This window comes from Lactuca sativa, chromosome 3, assembly GCF_002870075.4.
Source record: "Lactuca sativa cultivar Salinas chromosome 3, Lsat_Salinas_v11, whole genome shotgun sequence".
Lineage (NCBI taxonomy): Eukaryota > Viridiplantae > Streptophyta > Magnoliopsida > Asterales > Asteraceae > Lactuca > Lactuca sativa.
The window spans coordinates 90736987-90755740 of NC_056625.2; the positions used below are offsets into that span (position 1 = coordinate 90736987).

General features: G+C 35.1%; 1 protein-coding gene across 1 annotated transcript; it reads right to left on the reverse strand.

Moving 5' to 3' along the window:
* Positions 1 to 810: 810 nt before the first annotated feature.
* LOC111918588 (nicastrin) lies at positions 811 to 5475 on the reverse strand. Its single transcript, XM_023914232.3, has 16 exons — positions 5269 to 5475; positions 4799 to 4915; positions 4585 to 4699; positions 4399 to 4481; positions 4223 to 4299; positions 4056 to 4133; positions 3896 to 3964; positions 3725 to 3798; positions 3488 to 3611; positions 3330 to 3401; positions 3105 to 3206; positions 2945 to 3016; positions 2715 to 2855; positions 2533 to 2617; positions 1255 to 1693; positions 811 to 1181 (listed from the first exon to the last, which is right to left on the reverse strand). The coding sequence occupies exons 1-16, from the start codon at positions 5339 to 5341 to the stop codon at positions 911 to 913; spliced, it is 1992 nt and encodes a 663-aa protein (XP_023770000.1). The 5' UTR covers positions 5342 to 5475; the 3' UTR covers positions 811 to 910.
* Positions 5476 to 18754: the final 13279 nt, after the last annotated feature.

The window sequence follows — 18754 nt, forward strand, 5'->3', positions numbered from 1 at the left end:
AGTTTTTTGGCCCATTGGGCTTTATAAACCCATTACGATTTTCAGATCTTTAATAATCACATTATAAGAGAGTTATTCTTCTAGTAAAACTCTTTATATTACGAATTTTCCACCTACAATGAATACTCTGGAATTGTGGGACGAAGGCTCTAAATTTGGAATGGTTGTTGATGTATTTATTGCTTGAAAGAAATCCAACTTGGATGGGAGTTTTGGGTTTGTTAAGTTCATTAGTGTGGAGAATGTACATGATTTGATCAATAACTTGTGTTCAATGTGGATTGATAATTACAAGGTTTTTACATCTCTAGAAAGGTATTCATTATAAGTGGAGGGTTCCAAAGAAACGAAACGTGATGAGAAGGGTTAAGAACTATGTTTTTCTTATGACATCTGGTCCAGCGATGTTCCATTTAGAAGTTATCATATTTAGTTACAAGTTCGTTCGTTAAGAGGACATTGGAAAAGCAATTTTCAGTAATAACAAATTCCCAATCCAAAATGAAGTGTGAGGTTACAAGGATTTCAGAAAAAAAATGGTATAAAAATGAGAAATCATCTGAAAAAAAAAAAAAAAAAAAAAAAAAAAAAACGTTTTACATAAAAGAACATTTAATATCGTGTAGTGTAGGTTGGTTACTTTATATCAAAGTTTTCATTTTACAATGCTATGGAGAGAGTGGATACAGTTACGACTTATAACTTACAAGAACCAGTAAAATAAATATTAATCCGGAGTTTGAAATATAAAAAAGAATAAAGACAAGCAGAAAATGAATTCATGTCAATATAAGAACGTAATTCAAAATCTTCTTGGAAAATCTACCCATCAATTTAGATTAAATAATAATTCACCCAAAAAAAAGAATCAAGATTTGGGTATCTTATCTTACATGATTAATGAATCCAATCAATCTTGCTTTAGAGCCTTTGCGATGAAAGCCTTAATAATCTTAATTAAAAAGTAGGAAAAAACTGTAACAGCAACACCACTCCAGAAAACCGCACGATCATAACCACCACCTTGGACCGAGTAAACACGAAGACCAATCACATTCCAATTGCTCTCTGCCCAAACCGGATCCGCTTCCCCCATTGGATCCGAAGAATTCGGGGGCAAAATCGTCCATGTACCCAATGCTGACTCGTATTTCAACCGAGTTGAATAAGCCGGAACATACCTAAAAAAAACAATATATATCACATATTTGTGACAATATAAGTAAACTATTAATATAGAATAATAGAAAATACCTGGTTTTGGAGATAACACAGATGCCTTTACCATCTATCTCTTGTTTGATGCATACGCCACCTGTCCCACTACAATTCTCAGAGCAAGGAGTTGCATTCTCCAATGGGGTTGAAGTTTTATCAGCCATAAAATTCCACAAGAATCTTGAAACATCATTCACGTATCCAAGAAAGGGTTGAGAAGAAGGTTCTCCTTGCATAACACCAACATAATGACTTGGGCAGATGGAAAATGGTGTGATATAGTTCTTCACAAGCTCACATGAAAGACCAGGTTCACAGTTTAGTAAGCAGCCTAAAAGTTGGTCAACTAAAGAGGTGTTGACTTTGATTGTGTTTAAGGATGAGTCATTCAGAGTTTTATTGTTGTTGGCGAGAATGTAAAGTGTACGTGCAACAAGGGAAGCAGCTGCCACTATGGCTGAAGAGTTTATATTTGCTACACCAAAAGAAAATGTAATATGAGAAATTTATAACAAAATATTGAGTAAATTACATTTTTGGTCCCTGAGTATAGCTGATTTTTTCGCTTTTGTAACGTTTTTGTTCCTGTTCCAAGTTAAATAATAAATGACTAGTTTTGGTCCCTGAGTATAGTTGATTTTTTGCAATTTTGTTCCTTATTTGATGTTTTCGTAACGTTTTTGGTCCCTCTTCCAAGTTAAAAGACTACTTTTCGTCCCTGAGTAAATTGATTTTTTGCAATTTTGGTCTGTATTTGATGTTTTTGTAACGTTTTTGGTCCTTGTTCCAAGTTAAACGACTATTTTTGGTCCCTGAGTATAGTTGTTTTTTGCAATTTTGGTCCTTATTTGATGTTTTTGTAACATTTTTGGTCCCTGTTCCAAGTTAAATGACTATTTTTGGTCCCTGAGTATAGTTGTTTTTTGCAATTTTGGTCCTTATTTGATGTTTTTGTAACATTTTTGGTCCCTGTTCCAAGTTAAATGACTATTTTTGGTCCCTGAGTATAGTTGTTTTTTGCAATTTTGGTCCTTATTTGATGTTTTTGTAACATTTTTGGTCCCTGTTCCAAGTTAAATGACTATTTTTGGTCCCTGGGTATAGTTGATTTTTGCAATTTTGGTCCAAAATTTTATAGTGATATTACTTTGAACAAGGACCAAAAACGTTACAAGTTACAACAACCTCAATAAGAACCAAAGTTGCAAGAGAAAACTTTTTGGAACCAAATTTGAAAAAATCAGCTATACTCAAGGACCAAAATTGTAATTTACTCAAGAACATAAGTAGAAATAAGAAATTTGAGCAACTCACATTGATCATCTAGATGACTATGGTAAAATTTGTTGGTGAAAGATGTATCAAAGTCTTCCAATACAACACCAGAAGTATGTGGGTTCTGTTAAAGATTACAAAAAATATATACAACTTAGATTGAGGAGGGCATTTTCGTCTTTTATACATCTTGTCCCACATTTTTGTAGAATTGTGCTAACCTGTTTTGAAAATGACATGAAGGAAGATGGAGGAATCCCGGGATTAGATTCACTTGCTTTAGAGAATTTAATGCTTTTAGTTCCAAGTGAATCTTGAGCTAGTTGTAAAGCATTTAGTGTATCATTTGTGGCAGATGACACCTGTAATTCAATTTTGAAAAAATAAGTAAACATGTTTTCATTACATTGGGTAGAATATTTTATTAATGGGAATAAAATTCCATACATACCCCTGTTGTATGAGCATAGAAGGTCTTCACACCCTGATCATAGCCTTTCCCAACAGATCCAACTTCTATAACCTGTTTCAATTTATCCAATACCAATAAGTTCCTACTTTTTTACATTATAAAAACTGTAAAAAATATTTGTTCTAGAAAAAAAAAATACCGTTTCAATCAATGTATTGTTAATTCCATTATCAAGTTCAAGAAGAAATCTTCTGCTACCAAGGTATCCCCAAGCCTCTCCAGTAAAAACAACAAAAACAAGCTGCATAATTGCATAAAAAACATGAAATTTTTATAAAAATTACGAAAGGGTATTAAAAGAAGTCACATATATGCTCAATATTACACAAAAAAACCAGTTACATTATCAAAAAAATATACAAACCTGTTTAGCAAGAGTATCTAAATCATCAATATGTGAAAGAGCATCTACTGCTGCAAGCAATGAGATCAAGCCCTGAAAGATAATGTATAAATAAATATAAGTAAATATTTACAAAATGAAAATAACATGTGGAAAATTTTATGTAGCTTTAAGCTTACAGATAAGGGAGATTGTGCACCCAAACTTTTGTCACGAAAAAATGAAGCAGAATCCATAGATGCCACAGTCAATAAAATGGGCTTTGAGGATGAAACATTTGTTGTTGGAAATGCTGACAAGACACTGCCCTTCATATTCAAGTTACATGAATAGAAAAATATGGTCAAAAAATGTTTAATATTTTTTTTATATGTAAGTTAAGATATTCAATATTGAAATTAAATATAATGGCTCACCTATATCCACCCAAAGGGAGACAAGTTCCTTCTCTTAAACATGATTCTGAATCATGGGTTCCTGCTTTAGTTGTCTACAGAAGATTTGGAAACAAGATTAGGGGCAAATAAGTAAAATGAATCCATGTTCAACAGCTAAAGAGGATCATGGCAGAATGAAGAAGGTTTTACCTGCATTACTAGATCAAATTCAGTCACTTTGGTAGCATGTGTTTCCTTATTTTCATTTTCCAGAGAAATCTGCAAGTATAGAAGTAGTTGTCATGTATAACTTCAAATGAAAAGAAGAAAACTATAACCCATGGGGCCCACAAGGCCACAACTTGATTACCTCCTGCAGGGTTCGTGTGCTGCTTTCAGAGAGCAAGAACACAGGAAACTCATAAAGTCCCCACATAATACCAGATCCCTGCAAAATAAGGAAATGGAAATAAAAAATTACTATACATATAATGTATGTAAAGTTTTATACATTCCTAATGCAATAAAATAACATACAGTTGGATTCCACTCAAACTTGTTGTTCTGGTAAGGAGAAAATTCAGCTTGAGGAAACTTCTTATCTGGAGATGATGCTGCAAAGGGGTAGAAATGTCATTGCACGAAGCTTTCCACTAATTCCTATGTTCTTGCTATATTAAGGTAACTACATGTCACCACCATGTATATATTACCTGTTAAATTGGTTTGATTTTGAGGTCCTGATTCAACTAATACACCAGCTAAATTTCTGGCAAAGTTTGAATCACTTGATACTCTGAAGAAGAAGAAGAAGAAGAATAGAAGAACAGTAAGGGCATCAACAAAAGAAGTTTAACATAATATAAAAGATAAAAATAAAAACTTTGATTGTGGTATACCTTGAAAGTAGACTGTCAAAATCAGATAAGGGAACTAATACTGAACTTGACTTGACCAATTCTATACCATTCTTGAATCTAACAATAGGAGCTACAACTTTATCTAGGCCAGGATCTAAGATCAAAGAACACCATTGGAAAATAGATGAGTGAAATTACAAAGCATAGCTTACTGGAATTTTGATGTTGGGAGAGATGTGAACTGTATACTTACTTGCACAGCCAATTTCCCCTGAAAGGTTGAGTAATCGTATACATGGATATCCATCTATAACCATGTACATGGATTTCTCTAGGTCAGGAACTGACTCGAATGCCAACTCTACAGAAGCTGATTAATAAAGAAGAAAAACACTTGAATTACAATAGAGTGATGGATCATGGATGTCGTGTTACACTTATTGTGCCTTACAATAGAGTGAATGGCACCCATAACCACATGTTACCTCCATCAGGTACTACACAATTCCACACAAGTTATTCTAATAGCATCAAATTTAGTATGAAAAAGTAGACATTTCGAGAACAAATGATAGATTTCGCTGAAATTTACAACCAGGTACTGGAAATCGACCAATGACAAATCGTTAAATGCAAGAGGATTCACAATATGTATCAAATTGCATGCAGTTTTTAAATCAAGCGTCAGTTAAAACCGGAAATGAGAAATAGAAGTGAACTGACCAGAGAAAGAAAGGCGAAGATTGGAGAGTAAACATAGAAGAAAGAACAGGAGCCCTGTGACGGCGGAGGCCATGGCAGAACACAGCTGAGGTGGAGAGATGGTATATGGGTAAACCAATTGATAAACCCTAGGCTGCCATGGACATGTTCTTGTCGATTTTTCAAGCCCTTCCTCTTCTATTCCATCAGTATTTTGTTGACTGTGAGAAGGAGTCGATGCTTGAAAGGAAAGTCGACTCCGTGATCCAACGGGTAAATCCAATGCGTCGGGTCGACCCGCAAATGAGTGAGCATAGTTTTCATAAAAAATGTATAAAATAATTAACATGTTTTTATAAAAAACAAAACTGCACAAATGGTTCCTACCATTAACTGAAAATTGTCACTTAGATCCAAAAAAGTTTGAGCTAGCACCAGAAGTCCAAACTTTTCATTTTGTTGCGAATTTGGTCCATTTTGCTTTGAATTTTTTTATAATGACGATTTTACCCTTATTTTTTTTCTTTTTCATTATTTTTAATTTATTTAAAAGCTTTTCTGATTAAAAGAAAAATAAAAAAGAAAATTTTTCCTTTATATTTTATTTTTATAAATTTTTATAATAGAAAAACTCTCTCTCTCTCTCTCTCTCTCTCTCTCTCTCTCTCTCTCTCTCTCTCTCTCTCTCTCTCTCTCTCTCTCTCTCTCTCTCTCTCTCTCTCTCTCTCTCTCTCTCTCTCTCTCTCTCTCTCTCTCTCTCTCCAGATCTTGTATGAATGGATGAATGAAAGGGTTGTTGATTTCTAAAGATAATCAATGTTTTGAATGAATTTCTCAAAATTGATCTTCGGTTTAAGCATAATAAAAGGGTGTATACTTAGGTCTTCGATTTCAGTATAGGGGAGAAAGGGATGAAAGGGCGTTCGTCTTCACCAGAAAAGACAACCCCCAAAATATAAGAACACCACCAGCACCACCATCAGGCACCAGTCTCCTAGAAACTTCTGATCTGAATACCCTTGATTTTCAGGCGAAGACAAAGAAATCCTCTGATCTGAAAATGACACATAATCGACAAAAAGATCTCCAGATCCTCAGTCGAAACCTGATGTCGCTTCCTGTGACAACCCGGAACTTCCATCTTGTATGATTGATCAACTATATCAATATTTAACTTGATTCTGTTATCTTTTGACGTTGTTTAAGGGTTCGTTTAAGTGTTCTAAGCCTGAGTACAACTGGGAATGAGATTAGGAATGAGTCAGCATGTTGTGTAGAAGCAAAATCGGGCCATACACCTTCATGAAAGGTGTGTACGGCCGCACACATGGGTGTACGGACGCACACCCTCCCCCAGCCGCACACTCACCCGTACATATAGAGGGTGATCCCTTCATTCACTCTTATCCCTCTTTGGTTACACTCTACTTTCTCTCTCTAAAAACATCCTTCAATAACACTCTAAGGGCCTCAAAAAGGTGAAGTACTCCATCATTCAGCTTGTTATACTGGTAAGACACCTTGTTCTAAGCTTAAATTCATCATGTTCATCATTCTTTGAAGGTGTACGGCCGCACACCTTCATAAGGTGGTCGTACACACCCCAAAGACCCTCCAAAGTGAGAGATTGGCCCCTATATTCGAGTTTGACTAGGTCTGAACCTTAAAAACACCTCAAAATCGACTTTTGGAGCATAAGTGAGGAGTATACGGGCGCACGCTCTTGTGTACGGCCGCACACCCCCTCTATACGGCCTCACACTCCTGTGTGCAACCGCACACACCTCCTGGTCGCACACACATCAAAACTTGTGATTTTGTGGTCATACACCTCCTTTGTTTGATCAATATTGGATCCAACACTTAGTGCTGGTGTTTCAAAGTCTTTAGAGTGATTTCCAGTCATGAAATACCCTAATCTGATGCACATACGTGTTACCATATATTAATAGGGTTCACTCGCATACAAAACATCAGTTGACACTCAACGCTCATAACAGATCGTACACCCGAATCCTACAACAAACAGTGAGTTCATACCCCTACGCTTTTATAAGTTTTTATAACGTTTTCAGGGGGGAATACAAGCCAAACATAAAGGTTTTCACAAATTAAGAACTAATGCAATTACAATGGTTTTATGTTAATCATTTAGATACTGTCACGCCCCGAACCGACGGCGGAAACGTTCCGGGGCGGAGGACGTCATGCGTAGTATCACAACCATTGTACATAATAAGCATAGTAAACACAACCATTACATTACAATAAGAATATTTACACTTGTTTTAAAAGCATTGAAAACATAGATTTTATACATCGGTATAATCAAAAGTAAAGACGAGACTTCTATATGCTCCGTCTTCTCCTAAAGTGATCGAAGTACCTGTCTAACGTTGACCTGAGAATACACGTAGTTTTAGAAATATCAGCATAAAGCTGGTGAGTTCATAAACATGTTTTGTAAGGAAAAACTGGTTACTAAATCTTGTGAAAATACTTCAGTTCCATTGATAAAGAATGCAGTAAATATCGAAAACCATTATTACTGAGTTATGAAATACATATATTGTTTTCCAAGAAAATCCCATATTTTCTAACATGTTTGTCGGTTTCCATATTATAATAAAACCCTGGTTACCACCGGTAAGTATAGTAGTTTTACTACTTAAGATAAAACCATAAGTTGTGTCCCTGAAATACCCTCCAGTAAGTAGCTAGGTAGTTTTATTACATAACTAAAACTATAGAAGAAAGAAAGAAATCTGTGAACAAAGTTAGTTTATACGTATTGTGAGTCGTATAACCATACTGATTTGACCCGTGACCTCCTTGACGTTCTTCAGGCGTCGTACGATTACAAAATTTGTCACCCCAGGCGTGCCTGCCTAACTGTAGCTAGCAGTTCAGGTGTGAGATTGTCAGTCCCGAATAGATCTATCCACAAATTTCATGCTCTCCCTCCAGGAGACTCTGGTTATACTACCGGAGAGGATTTATTGATACCCCGAAGGGCATAACGAAGATAAGTCTCACAAGCTAGTATTAACTAATTCACGGAATATTTAGCTGTTATCGAGTTTTGAAGTCGTTTGGAACAAAGTAGAGTATAAATAATTAAACACAAGGTAATTATTTAGTATGATACTCTAGATTAATAATGGATAAACTAAATCAGACATAGTTTATATATTGACTTTGCATGAAATTCGAATCCGTAAAACAAGTAATGAAAATCCCAAATTATTCCCATAATAATTTGAATGGTTTGATAAGTTCCCACGCTGTTTTGAAAACTATGTAATTATATTTAGAAAGCGTCCCTTATGCTCGGCATATTACAAAAGGGATAAAGGTATCTAAAAGTTTGATAGAAAATAGTTATAATTACATCAGTTTTTAAATTACGAAATCCTTTATAATTTGCTTGTATTCCCCCTGAAAACATGAAAAACTCGGAAAAGTGTAGGGGTATGAACTCACCTGCTGTGAGTGGAATGGATGGACGTGCCGTGTAGGATGCTAGGTGTCAATTGAGGACTTGAACACACGCGAGGATCCTATGTAACATGAAGCGATACATAATTGTATCTAATTAGTTATTTAATCACTAATTAAGTAAGTAAATACACTCTAATGCGTGAACACACTTTATTTCAAGTGTTAGGAATGATACGGGTTGCATCTAAGGAGTGTATGGCCTCATTATGGAGTTTACTCTTCAAGTGGTGGCCTTAGTGGCCTTAGGGGTGTTTACGGTTGAGGGACCATATCCCCCATGAGTTTATGGCCGTAAACTCATGGGAATGATGGGTTTGGGTGCTCAAAGGTCTTAAACTACTCAAGGACTTATGATAGACTCGAATCAAGGGCTATGGAAGTGATTGGGGCTTGAAATGGCCCTTATAAGGAGTTTACGGTTTTTGAATGCTTCCTTGGTGAGTTTACGGTCGTAAACACATGAGTTTATGGCCGTAAACTCATGTTTGCCACTTTTTTGCATGATTTGGTGCTTCTAGGGTAAGCATACAAGGTTCTAGCCACTCATACAAGTCATAGAAGGTGTTAAGGGCATTTTAACACCCTTAGAAGGTGTTTACAGTTTTGGGATATTCCCCAACCGTAAACTCATGTTTACTCTTATCATTTCATGTTTTGGGCTTCTAGGATCATTCATGCAAGTTTCTAGGTCATTAGCCAAGCATTGGAAAGGTTTTGGGGCATCAAAACCCCCTTTTAGGGTGTTTACGGTTTTGGGATGTTCCCAAACTGTAAACTCATGTTCTTGGGGTTTTTGAGAGTTTAAACCATGGATTTTCAAGTATGCTAAGCTAAAGAACAAGCTAGGAGGGTTTACTTACTGTTGTGAAGCTTGAAAGGGGCAATTCTTGATCAAAACCCGATTTGTAAAGAGAGAGAGAGAGAGAGAGAGAGAGAGAGTAGAGAGAGGAGGTTCCTAAGGTGTGAAAAATGTTGGAATGAAGACCACTCAACCCTTATATAGGGTTGAGTTTATGGCCAGGGTGGGGTCCACCAAACATCAACCGCAAACGAGATTTTTCGCGTGATTTATCGTTTTCCGACACGTATGAAATTACGACAATAACCCTAAATGATTTACTTAACTTAAGAAGTTAATGAAAAAACTTTTAATAAAAATAATTTTTTATTAGCAGAAGTGGGTTACAGTGACGGAATAAATTTCGGGTTGTCATAGATACTTTATCCCTTTTGTAAAATGCGGAGCATAAGGGACGTTTTCTAAACATAATTGCATAGTTTTCAGAACAGTACTTGAACGTAACATACCAGTCAAACTACAATAGGTATAGTTTGGGAATTTCCTACCGGTTTTATTGAATCAAACTATGTACGAAGTCAAACATATAAACTATGACAGCTATAGTTTATCCATACAGACAACAAGAGTATCTTACTAAATAATTATTTATGTATAAGTATTTTTTTTACTCTACGGAATCTACATTGGATTTTCATACAAACAAACAAAAGAATTATATTACTACTCGTAAATGTCGTCATCTTAATTGTGAGACACGTCCTCATACACTTTAATAACAAAGGGAAGGACTTCGTCCATGGGAACGTACAATGGAACAAAGTGGAGGACTTCATCCTTGGGCACTTTCGAACGAACAACTAAGTGGAGGACTACCCTTATGAACCAGAATTTCCTGGAGGGAAAGCGTGGCTTTTGTGTATAGATCTATACGGGACTGACTACCCCGCACCTGACTGCTAGCTATAGTCGGACTGACAGGTCTACGGGTGACAATTGTCATAAAGGATACTGGCCCCAATACGTGCCATATCAAGTTAATGTGTGGTCATAAAACTCGCCAATCGTACGAATCTCCTTTACGTAATAATATACATCACATGAACAATTGCTTTACTAACATAAGTGTGATACTTATACCATACAATTTCAGAATCATTAAAGCAACAATCACACGTATACCAGGGAAAATAAGGGATTTTCCCAGACAAACAGAACACACTATATACCTAACACTTTACATACCGATGTGATCAGGGGTTTTCGATACAAACAATATTTATTATTAATGAAAATGAAATATTTTCACAAATTCAGTGACTAGTTTTCATTACAAAAACATACTTATGAACTCACCAGCTTTATGCTGATATTCTTTCAATCTGCTTGTATTCTCAGGGCAATAATAGACAACTATTCTTACTAACTTTTGGAGAAGACGGAGCATTTTTGGAGTCACGTCTTTTACTTTTGTTATATACTATTATGTATAAACTATGCTTTCAAACGTATGTAAAAATTCATATTGCAATGTAATGGTTGTGTTTACTTTGATTACTATGTTACAATTGTTGTGATATTACACATGACGTCACCCGCCCCCGAACGTTTCCGCCGTTGCCTTCTGACGGTTCGGGGGTGTGACACTTCCTTCCCCGTTTTCGTTTTCTGCTTCAAGCTGTCGATTAGGGTTTTTGTTCATGATCTGGATTAGCAATCAGTCATCACCGCCTAGAAATCAATTGCAGAAAACTCTAGCAATCAACAGTCGTCGCCATTCTGACGAATGCTAGGTTTCAAATGGTGATGTTGTCGGATCTATCTCTAACCCTAATCAAAATTCATCTCTACAATCGAGATCTGAAGCCGAAACCAGATTTAAAGGCACGGTATCGATTTCTGGAATGTATATGTTTGTTCGTGTTTCAAGGAAAGAAATCGATTTCTTTCCCCTGAATTCTTGCATTTGTGTATTAGCTATGAGATGAACACAAGATCTTCATCTTCATATTTCTCTTGATTTCTTCATCTTCATCTGGTTCCTAAATATTCATCTTGTCGAGCCTTGTTTGTATGTGTATGAATCAGGAAGAGAGAGATAGAGAGAATATGAATCTAGTTCAAATCTTCATCATATGGTGGTGGTGATGTTACATTTTTCTGAAAATCATAATGATCAAAATGGGTTTTGTGTGTGGGAGAGAGAGAGAGAGAGAGAGAGAGAGAGAGAGAGAGAGGGGAGAGGTAGAGAGAGTTATTTTTGTGTTTATTTTTAATTGTTTTTTTAAACGTTGTAATAAAAGAAAAATATAAAATAAAATAATAAGGGCTAATTTCGTCATTATAAAAAATTTCAAAAAAATTGGACTAAACTCGCAACAAAATGAAAAGTTTGGACTTTTAGTGCTAGTCCAAACATTTTTGGACCAAAGTAGTAATTTTCAGCTAACCACATAGACCATTTGTGCAGTTTTGTCTTCATTAAATTGTTTTTTACCTTTGTGTTTTCCTAAATTAACTAGTTTTTTCTCTGAAATAAAGATAAAAATATATTTGGTAAACGGTTTGCTAAAACATTCATTTGCAGTTGTTTATTTAACAAACAAATGAACATGAATAAATTTTATGTCCATTTAGTTAAACAAACAAACTTGAATTATACTTATTTAAACAAACAATGGTCCCGTTTGTCCATTTACATCATTTGTTAATGTTTGCTTATTCTTGTTCATTTATGTTCATTTATCATGCGATTAGTTTCTATTTTTCATTCTTTTTAAGTGTTAATATGATAGTGTTAATAGATTGTCTAATGATAGACTGTGATTTTAGTCAACGGTATTAAAATTTAACAAGTTTGAAATTTGAAGTTGATATTTGGATGGAGCTAGAAGAAAATATGAAATTTTAAATTTTATTTTTTGGTAAGATATTTGGAAATGATGCTAAGACTTTATTGTTGTTTAGTTATTTTGGATTTTGGGTGTTTTATATTATATGATTATGCATAATTCTTTTATTTATATATGGCTATGTTCGTTTCTGTTATTTATATTCATTTATGTTAGTTCATTCATGTACATTATTATCATTTATGTCCGCTCTTCCATGTGTTATGCACATTTGTGTTCATTCATTTATATTCGTTTAATATCTTAATGAACAAACATACATGAACAAGGTACTTCTTAAACAAACAAACACAAAAAAGCAAGTGTGTTTGTTTATATGTTTGTGCTCATTTGTTTGTTAACCATGGTATTCAAGCAAAAAAGGGATTGTTCATAACTATGTTATGAATTAATATAGATCAAAGATATCAAAGTGAAAAGACCTTTTGAGCCTCTCTTAAATTTGTGTAAGAAATGTTGCAAGACATTATGATGAGGATAGATTCAGGAATATCCGACTGAGTAATCCAGATTTTAAGGCAATTCATTGCTATTATGTGTATAAAAAACAATAGAACAGAAAGTACATTGATGCTATATATACAAAACTGAAATTACATTGCAATTTGTGATTGAAATAATGTAAAAGAGTTGAGATATTTGATCACAGAATATGTAGAATCCGTATCATTTTTGGAATAAGTGATCAAGAACACACGCAACTTGGTCAAGGAGTCAACAACACTATAATTTAATATTAAGACAATATAAACTTATGTATGTTTGAGAGAAGGATATTTAAATTCAGTAGTTTTATCAACTATGGCTCCACAGAAGTGGACACTGCCATTTGTGAAAGTGTGTGAGATCTTAAAATCTCTGTCAAATATCAAAGTCAAAACTTGTTCAAGCCGCCTTTGAGGGTAAAGGCTTCCAGCCACAAGCCTTCTTCCATCAACATGAAGTCGCAAATAAATAGTTTTGTTTTTGTCTACTCTCTCCTTGTTATGAAAATAATATATTGTTATTTGTTAATGCAGCAAAATAAGCATGTCGTTTTACTTTTGTAAGAAAAATAGCTTTGTCTTCGGGAACTTTTACATGAAATGCTTCGCCACTATTAACCTCATAATCTAAATCAAAACAATATGAGTTTTCCAAAAAAAAAAATATACAAATTAGAAAAAGGTAACACACAGTGTTAAACACCACAATCGCCCTATATGAAACCTCCCCAAATCCAAAAGAGCTGCATTCCATTTAACCTCCACTACAATAACCATAACAGATAATAAAATTGAAAATAACATATATATACAAAGCATCCGATATCCACATTAAAAAATAAAAAAAAAATAAAAAAAAAATAAAAAAAAAAAAAAACAGAAACAGAGCGTGTAGATATAAGAGTTGATTCTTACCTTGAAACGCTTCCATTGTTGTAGAGAGAAAAGGAGCAGCAGAAAAGACAAATGTGTATGAGCAAAGGAAACGTCTTTTTGGCATATTTGCAAACAAAAAAAAATTACCGTAGGGTTGGGCCTTTCAAGTGTCAAATCATAAATTATGAACCTTTAAAGAAAGGCACCATGAAATATTTGTGTCATTGTAAACCACACAAAAAAACCGGTTCACCGTTCAAACCAATGACTGAACCGAAAAACAGTCCACCCTTGAACCGAACCGATGCTAAACTTAAACGTCGGTTTTTAATAATTTGGATTTCTAGCTGATGTAACCAGTTTAGAACCTTGTGAACCGGTTTGCACCATACAAACCAGTTTAGATAGGTTTGACTTTTATTATGATGGAACCGGTTTGAACTGAACCGGTGTTGCTTTTTTTTAATCGGAACTGAACTGGTTTACTAAACTTGTTCGTTTTGAAAATAAAATTGGTTTGTGCACCTCTAATCGGCATGTAAAGACTAAGAGCAAAATGTCATATCGAATTCAAAAAGCAAAACAAACAATAATCCATTTTATAATATCATAAATGTTTAACTTATTTTGGGGTTAGGTAACAAATGTTGTTGTACCATACATATTTGTATATAGATAATATCACAAAACAATGACTATATTCACTAACAAATTAATTGAGTATTTGAATATACCAAACAAATTATACTCAAACCTTATACCCCTATACAACACAAATGTTGTATACCAGACATACTTGTATATAGTTAATCCGACACAAAACAATGACTATATTCTGTAAAAAATTAACCGAGTATTTGAATATACCAAACAAATTATACACAAAACAATGACTGATACTAGGTAAACCGAATACCCGACTTTACTTACCCAAAGCCCGATTCATCCGAACCAATCTACCCAAATAAAATATGGACCCGCTGGTTAATTCGAGTATATGTTATTTTCATCATTACTAATTAACACAAAATCATCTACATAAATAAGTAACAAAACAAATACCCTATCTGTTTTCTTAACATAAAAAGAAATAATCATTCCTACCTTGCTGAAAACCAAAATTAAGTAAAGAAGAAGTGAGTTTCTTGTTCCACTTTCTACGGGATTGTTTTAGCCTATACAAAGACTTAATTAATTTATCGATATATAAATCTAGTCTTAAATTTATAAAGGAAAATACCAGTGTTACACATTATTACACATTTAGGCAAATGTACCGTATTATAATATAGCCTTGATAAGACCGATTGTCGAACTCAAGGGAATGGTTCATAAATTTTGGTTATCAACTAACCTAAATACAGTAATTAAAGTTTGTTGAATTTGTGCTTAACTTTAAAACAAGAGGCCATTCTAAAACAAAATGTGGATGGAAAAAACTAGATATGGTGTTTTCACGTAGATTTAATTACTTCCGTCAATTATGGTTGATTTCAATGAAGTGTAAAAAACTTTAAAATTGGTCCTTGTGGTTTGTAAAAAACTTTGGATATAGTCAAAAAAGTTTTTAACTTGCATGGAATGTCCAAAATCAAAAAATTCACGTGATTTTAGTCAAATAAAATAAAATAAAATAAAAACTTGAAAAGACGGTTATACCCTTATTTATTTACTTTGCAAGAGGATGAGAGGAGGGAATGCCCTAAGAATTTCGGCTAGGGTTTCTGTGAAGAATCATTGGCCGAAAATCATAGGTAGAGGGGTTCTTATATAGCTGTGGGTTGCTAGGGTTTCTAGAGAAAACTTTAATTTCTTGCTTAAGGCTTAAGCAGCCCATAGACCTCCCATCAATAGGCCGTGGACGAAATCTATAGGGCCTCCCTATAGGATTTCGTCCACTCCTAATTAAGGAGTCCATCAACCCAGTTTCACAACTATCAATGATTTGTAAAACAACCTCTGTTCATTTTATCAGTTCCTTTAATCCCAAAACTATTTCCAAATTAATTTCTGATTAAATACTAATCAAATAACATGATTTCTAATTAATATATTATTTTCATAACATATTAGTAAACCGTTTATATGAATTTATTATTCTAAACAGTAAATTCAACTTCTCTCCAAAAGTCATCCTGTCAAGTTTGCTAGAGTGAAGGCAACCCAAAAGGACCATGCTACCATCAAATCAACTACATACCAATTATAGTTATGGGCTTAGACACCTAATCTAACATCAGCCCCATTAGTCTTTTAGTCCACCTACTGTTGGCCCAACTTCGATGCAGCCCAGTTTCTTTTCTCCTGCCACGTTCCAGCCCACTGCACTACGACCCAATGTATAGCAGGTTCCTTCAGCACATTCAACCCAACATAATTTTTTTGGTCCAACTTCTTTTTCAGAATAACAGGCCACATAGTCCAACTTTTAATTCACAACCGGCTGGAATTTTTTTTGGTGGACACAATCTAGTTTCTAATGCACCACAGCAGTCGACCTACCTTGCCTCGGTGTTCCAAGCTATGTCGTTGTAGCCCCCACTCGACAATAATTATGACATAGATACTGGCGCTAGCTCACACATGTCCTTCAATCAAGGTATAATGTCTTCCCTCACACCTTGTAATTCTAAATTTATTATTGTCGGAAATGGTGTTATAATTTCGGTTACTCACATTGGTCACATGTCTCTTCCGCATCCTAAAAATAATTTATTTTTAAATAATGTTCTCATTTCTCCTCACATTATTAAAAACTTAATTTATGTTCGTAAATTCACTACTGATAATTCTGCCTCACTCACATTTGATCCGTTTGGCTTTCCTATAAAGGATCTTAATTCAGGTGCTCTTATTCAACCATGTGATAGTGTTGGCAATCTATATCCGACTCTTCTATTTAATGATTCATCCATCTTCGCGAAAACTCTTACAACCATCTCTCTCCCCACTTGGCATCGTCATTTAGGACATCCGTGTTATTCTTCATTTTTTACAGTCTTGTAATTTTATTTCTAGTACAACTACTAAAATTTCAATTTGTCACGCTTGCCAAATTGGAAAACATTGTCGCTTACCTTTTTCTACTTCTACGTCTAAAACTTCTAGTGTTTTTGAACTTGTTCATTCGGACTTATGGACATCACCTATTACTAGTTTAAGTGGATTCAAGTATTATATCTTATTTCTTGATGATTTTTTTCATTTTTTGTGGGTGTTTCCTTTACGTGCAAAATCTGAAGTGTATCCTGTCTTTTGTAATTTTTAGATGTATGTTAAAGATCAGTTCAAAATTGATATTAAATCGTTTCAATATGACAATGGACGTGAGGTTAATAACCATGCTCTCCTTTCCTATCTTAGAACTCATGGTATAACCATTTGTTTGTCATGTCCTTATACATCTCAACAAAAATGGAAAGGCAGAGCGTTCCATTTGCACAATTAATAATATCATCCCCACTTCTCTTTTTCAAGCTTCTCTCTCCACCAAATTTTTGACCGAAGCTCTTCTCACTGTAGTTCACACTCTAAATCTCCTTCTTACCACCACTCTTTCTTTCAAAACACCTTTTGAAGTTTTGTTTGGTTTCTTTCCCTCATATGACCATCTTCATGTCTTTGGGTGTCTTGGCTACCCTAATACATCTTCTACTGCTCCTCACAAGCTCTCTCCCCGTTCTACAACATGTATGTATCTCAGACCCTCTCCATATCACAAAGGATACCGCTGTCTTGACCCCATCACCTAGTGTGTCATTATCTCTCGACATGTCATATTCGATGAAAATCACTTTCCTTACTCTGATTTTCATCCCTCTCTGTCTTCGTCTGAATATAATTCCTTTCTCCCTGATGACGCAACTATTTCTATGATCATACCTCCTACCACCGCTACCACTACTTCTGATCCTTCTCCATCTAGGTCATTTTCCACTAACATGCATGAATGTATACATTCTCAACCAACTCCACCTCTTTCCACTGCTCCGGCTTCTAACCCTCCATCCAGTTCTAATACTCACCCTATGACCACCCATTCACAAATTGGCTCTCTCAGACCTCGCCGTATTCTCAATCTATCTGTCATGACTGATGTCTCTCCTATACCTCGATCTACTGCTCAAGCTATGTGTGATGTTAACTGGAAGTCCTCCATGGATAGCGAAATTTCTGCTCTTAACCATAATCACATGTGGGATCTTGTTCCAAAACCACCTAATGCCAACATCGTTGGTTGCCGTTGGCTATATCGTCACAAGTTTGATTCTTACGACAAACTTGATTGCTAAAAAATTCGTTTAGTTGCACAAGCTTTCTCCCAACAACCTGGTCTTGACTTTGATTACACCTTTAGTCAGGTTATAAAACCTGCAACTATTCACACTGTTCTTAGCATTGCCATCTCACGCAACTGACCCATTGATCAACTTGACGTCAAAAATGTTTTTTTACATGGTGATCTTACTGAAGAGGTTTACATGAAACAACCTCCCAATTATGTGCACCCTAATCATCCGGATTGTGTGTGTCGCCTCCGCAAAGCCCTCTACGATCTCAAACAGGCACCTCGTGCCTAGTACCAATGCTTTGCCTCTTTCATCTCTACCATCGGTTTCTTAAGCAGTCGCTCTAATTGCTCTCTCTTCACCTTTCATCAAGGTTTTGACACTATCTATCTTCTTTTATATGTTGACGACATCATTCTCACTACCTCCAACACGTCTCTGATCACGCAAGTGATCTCTCGTCTCTCAATTGAGTTTGCTATGACAGACTTAGGTTCCTTGTCTTTTTTTCTTGGTATTAGTGCTACTCGTTCTGCTTAGGGTTTGTTTCTTTCACAAACTGTGTTTGCCAAGGAGACCCTTTCTCGTGCTGACATGACCTCCTGCAATCCTTGTAGCACTCCGACGGACACCAAACCAAAGCTT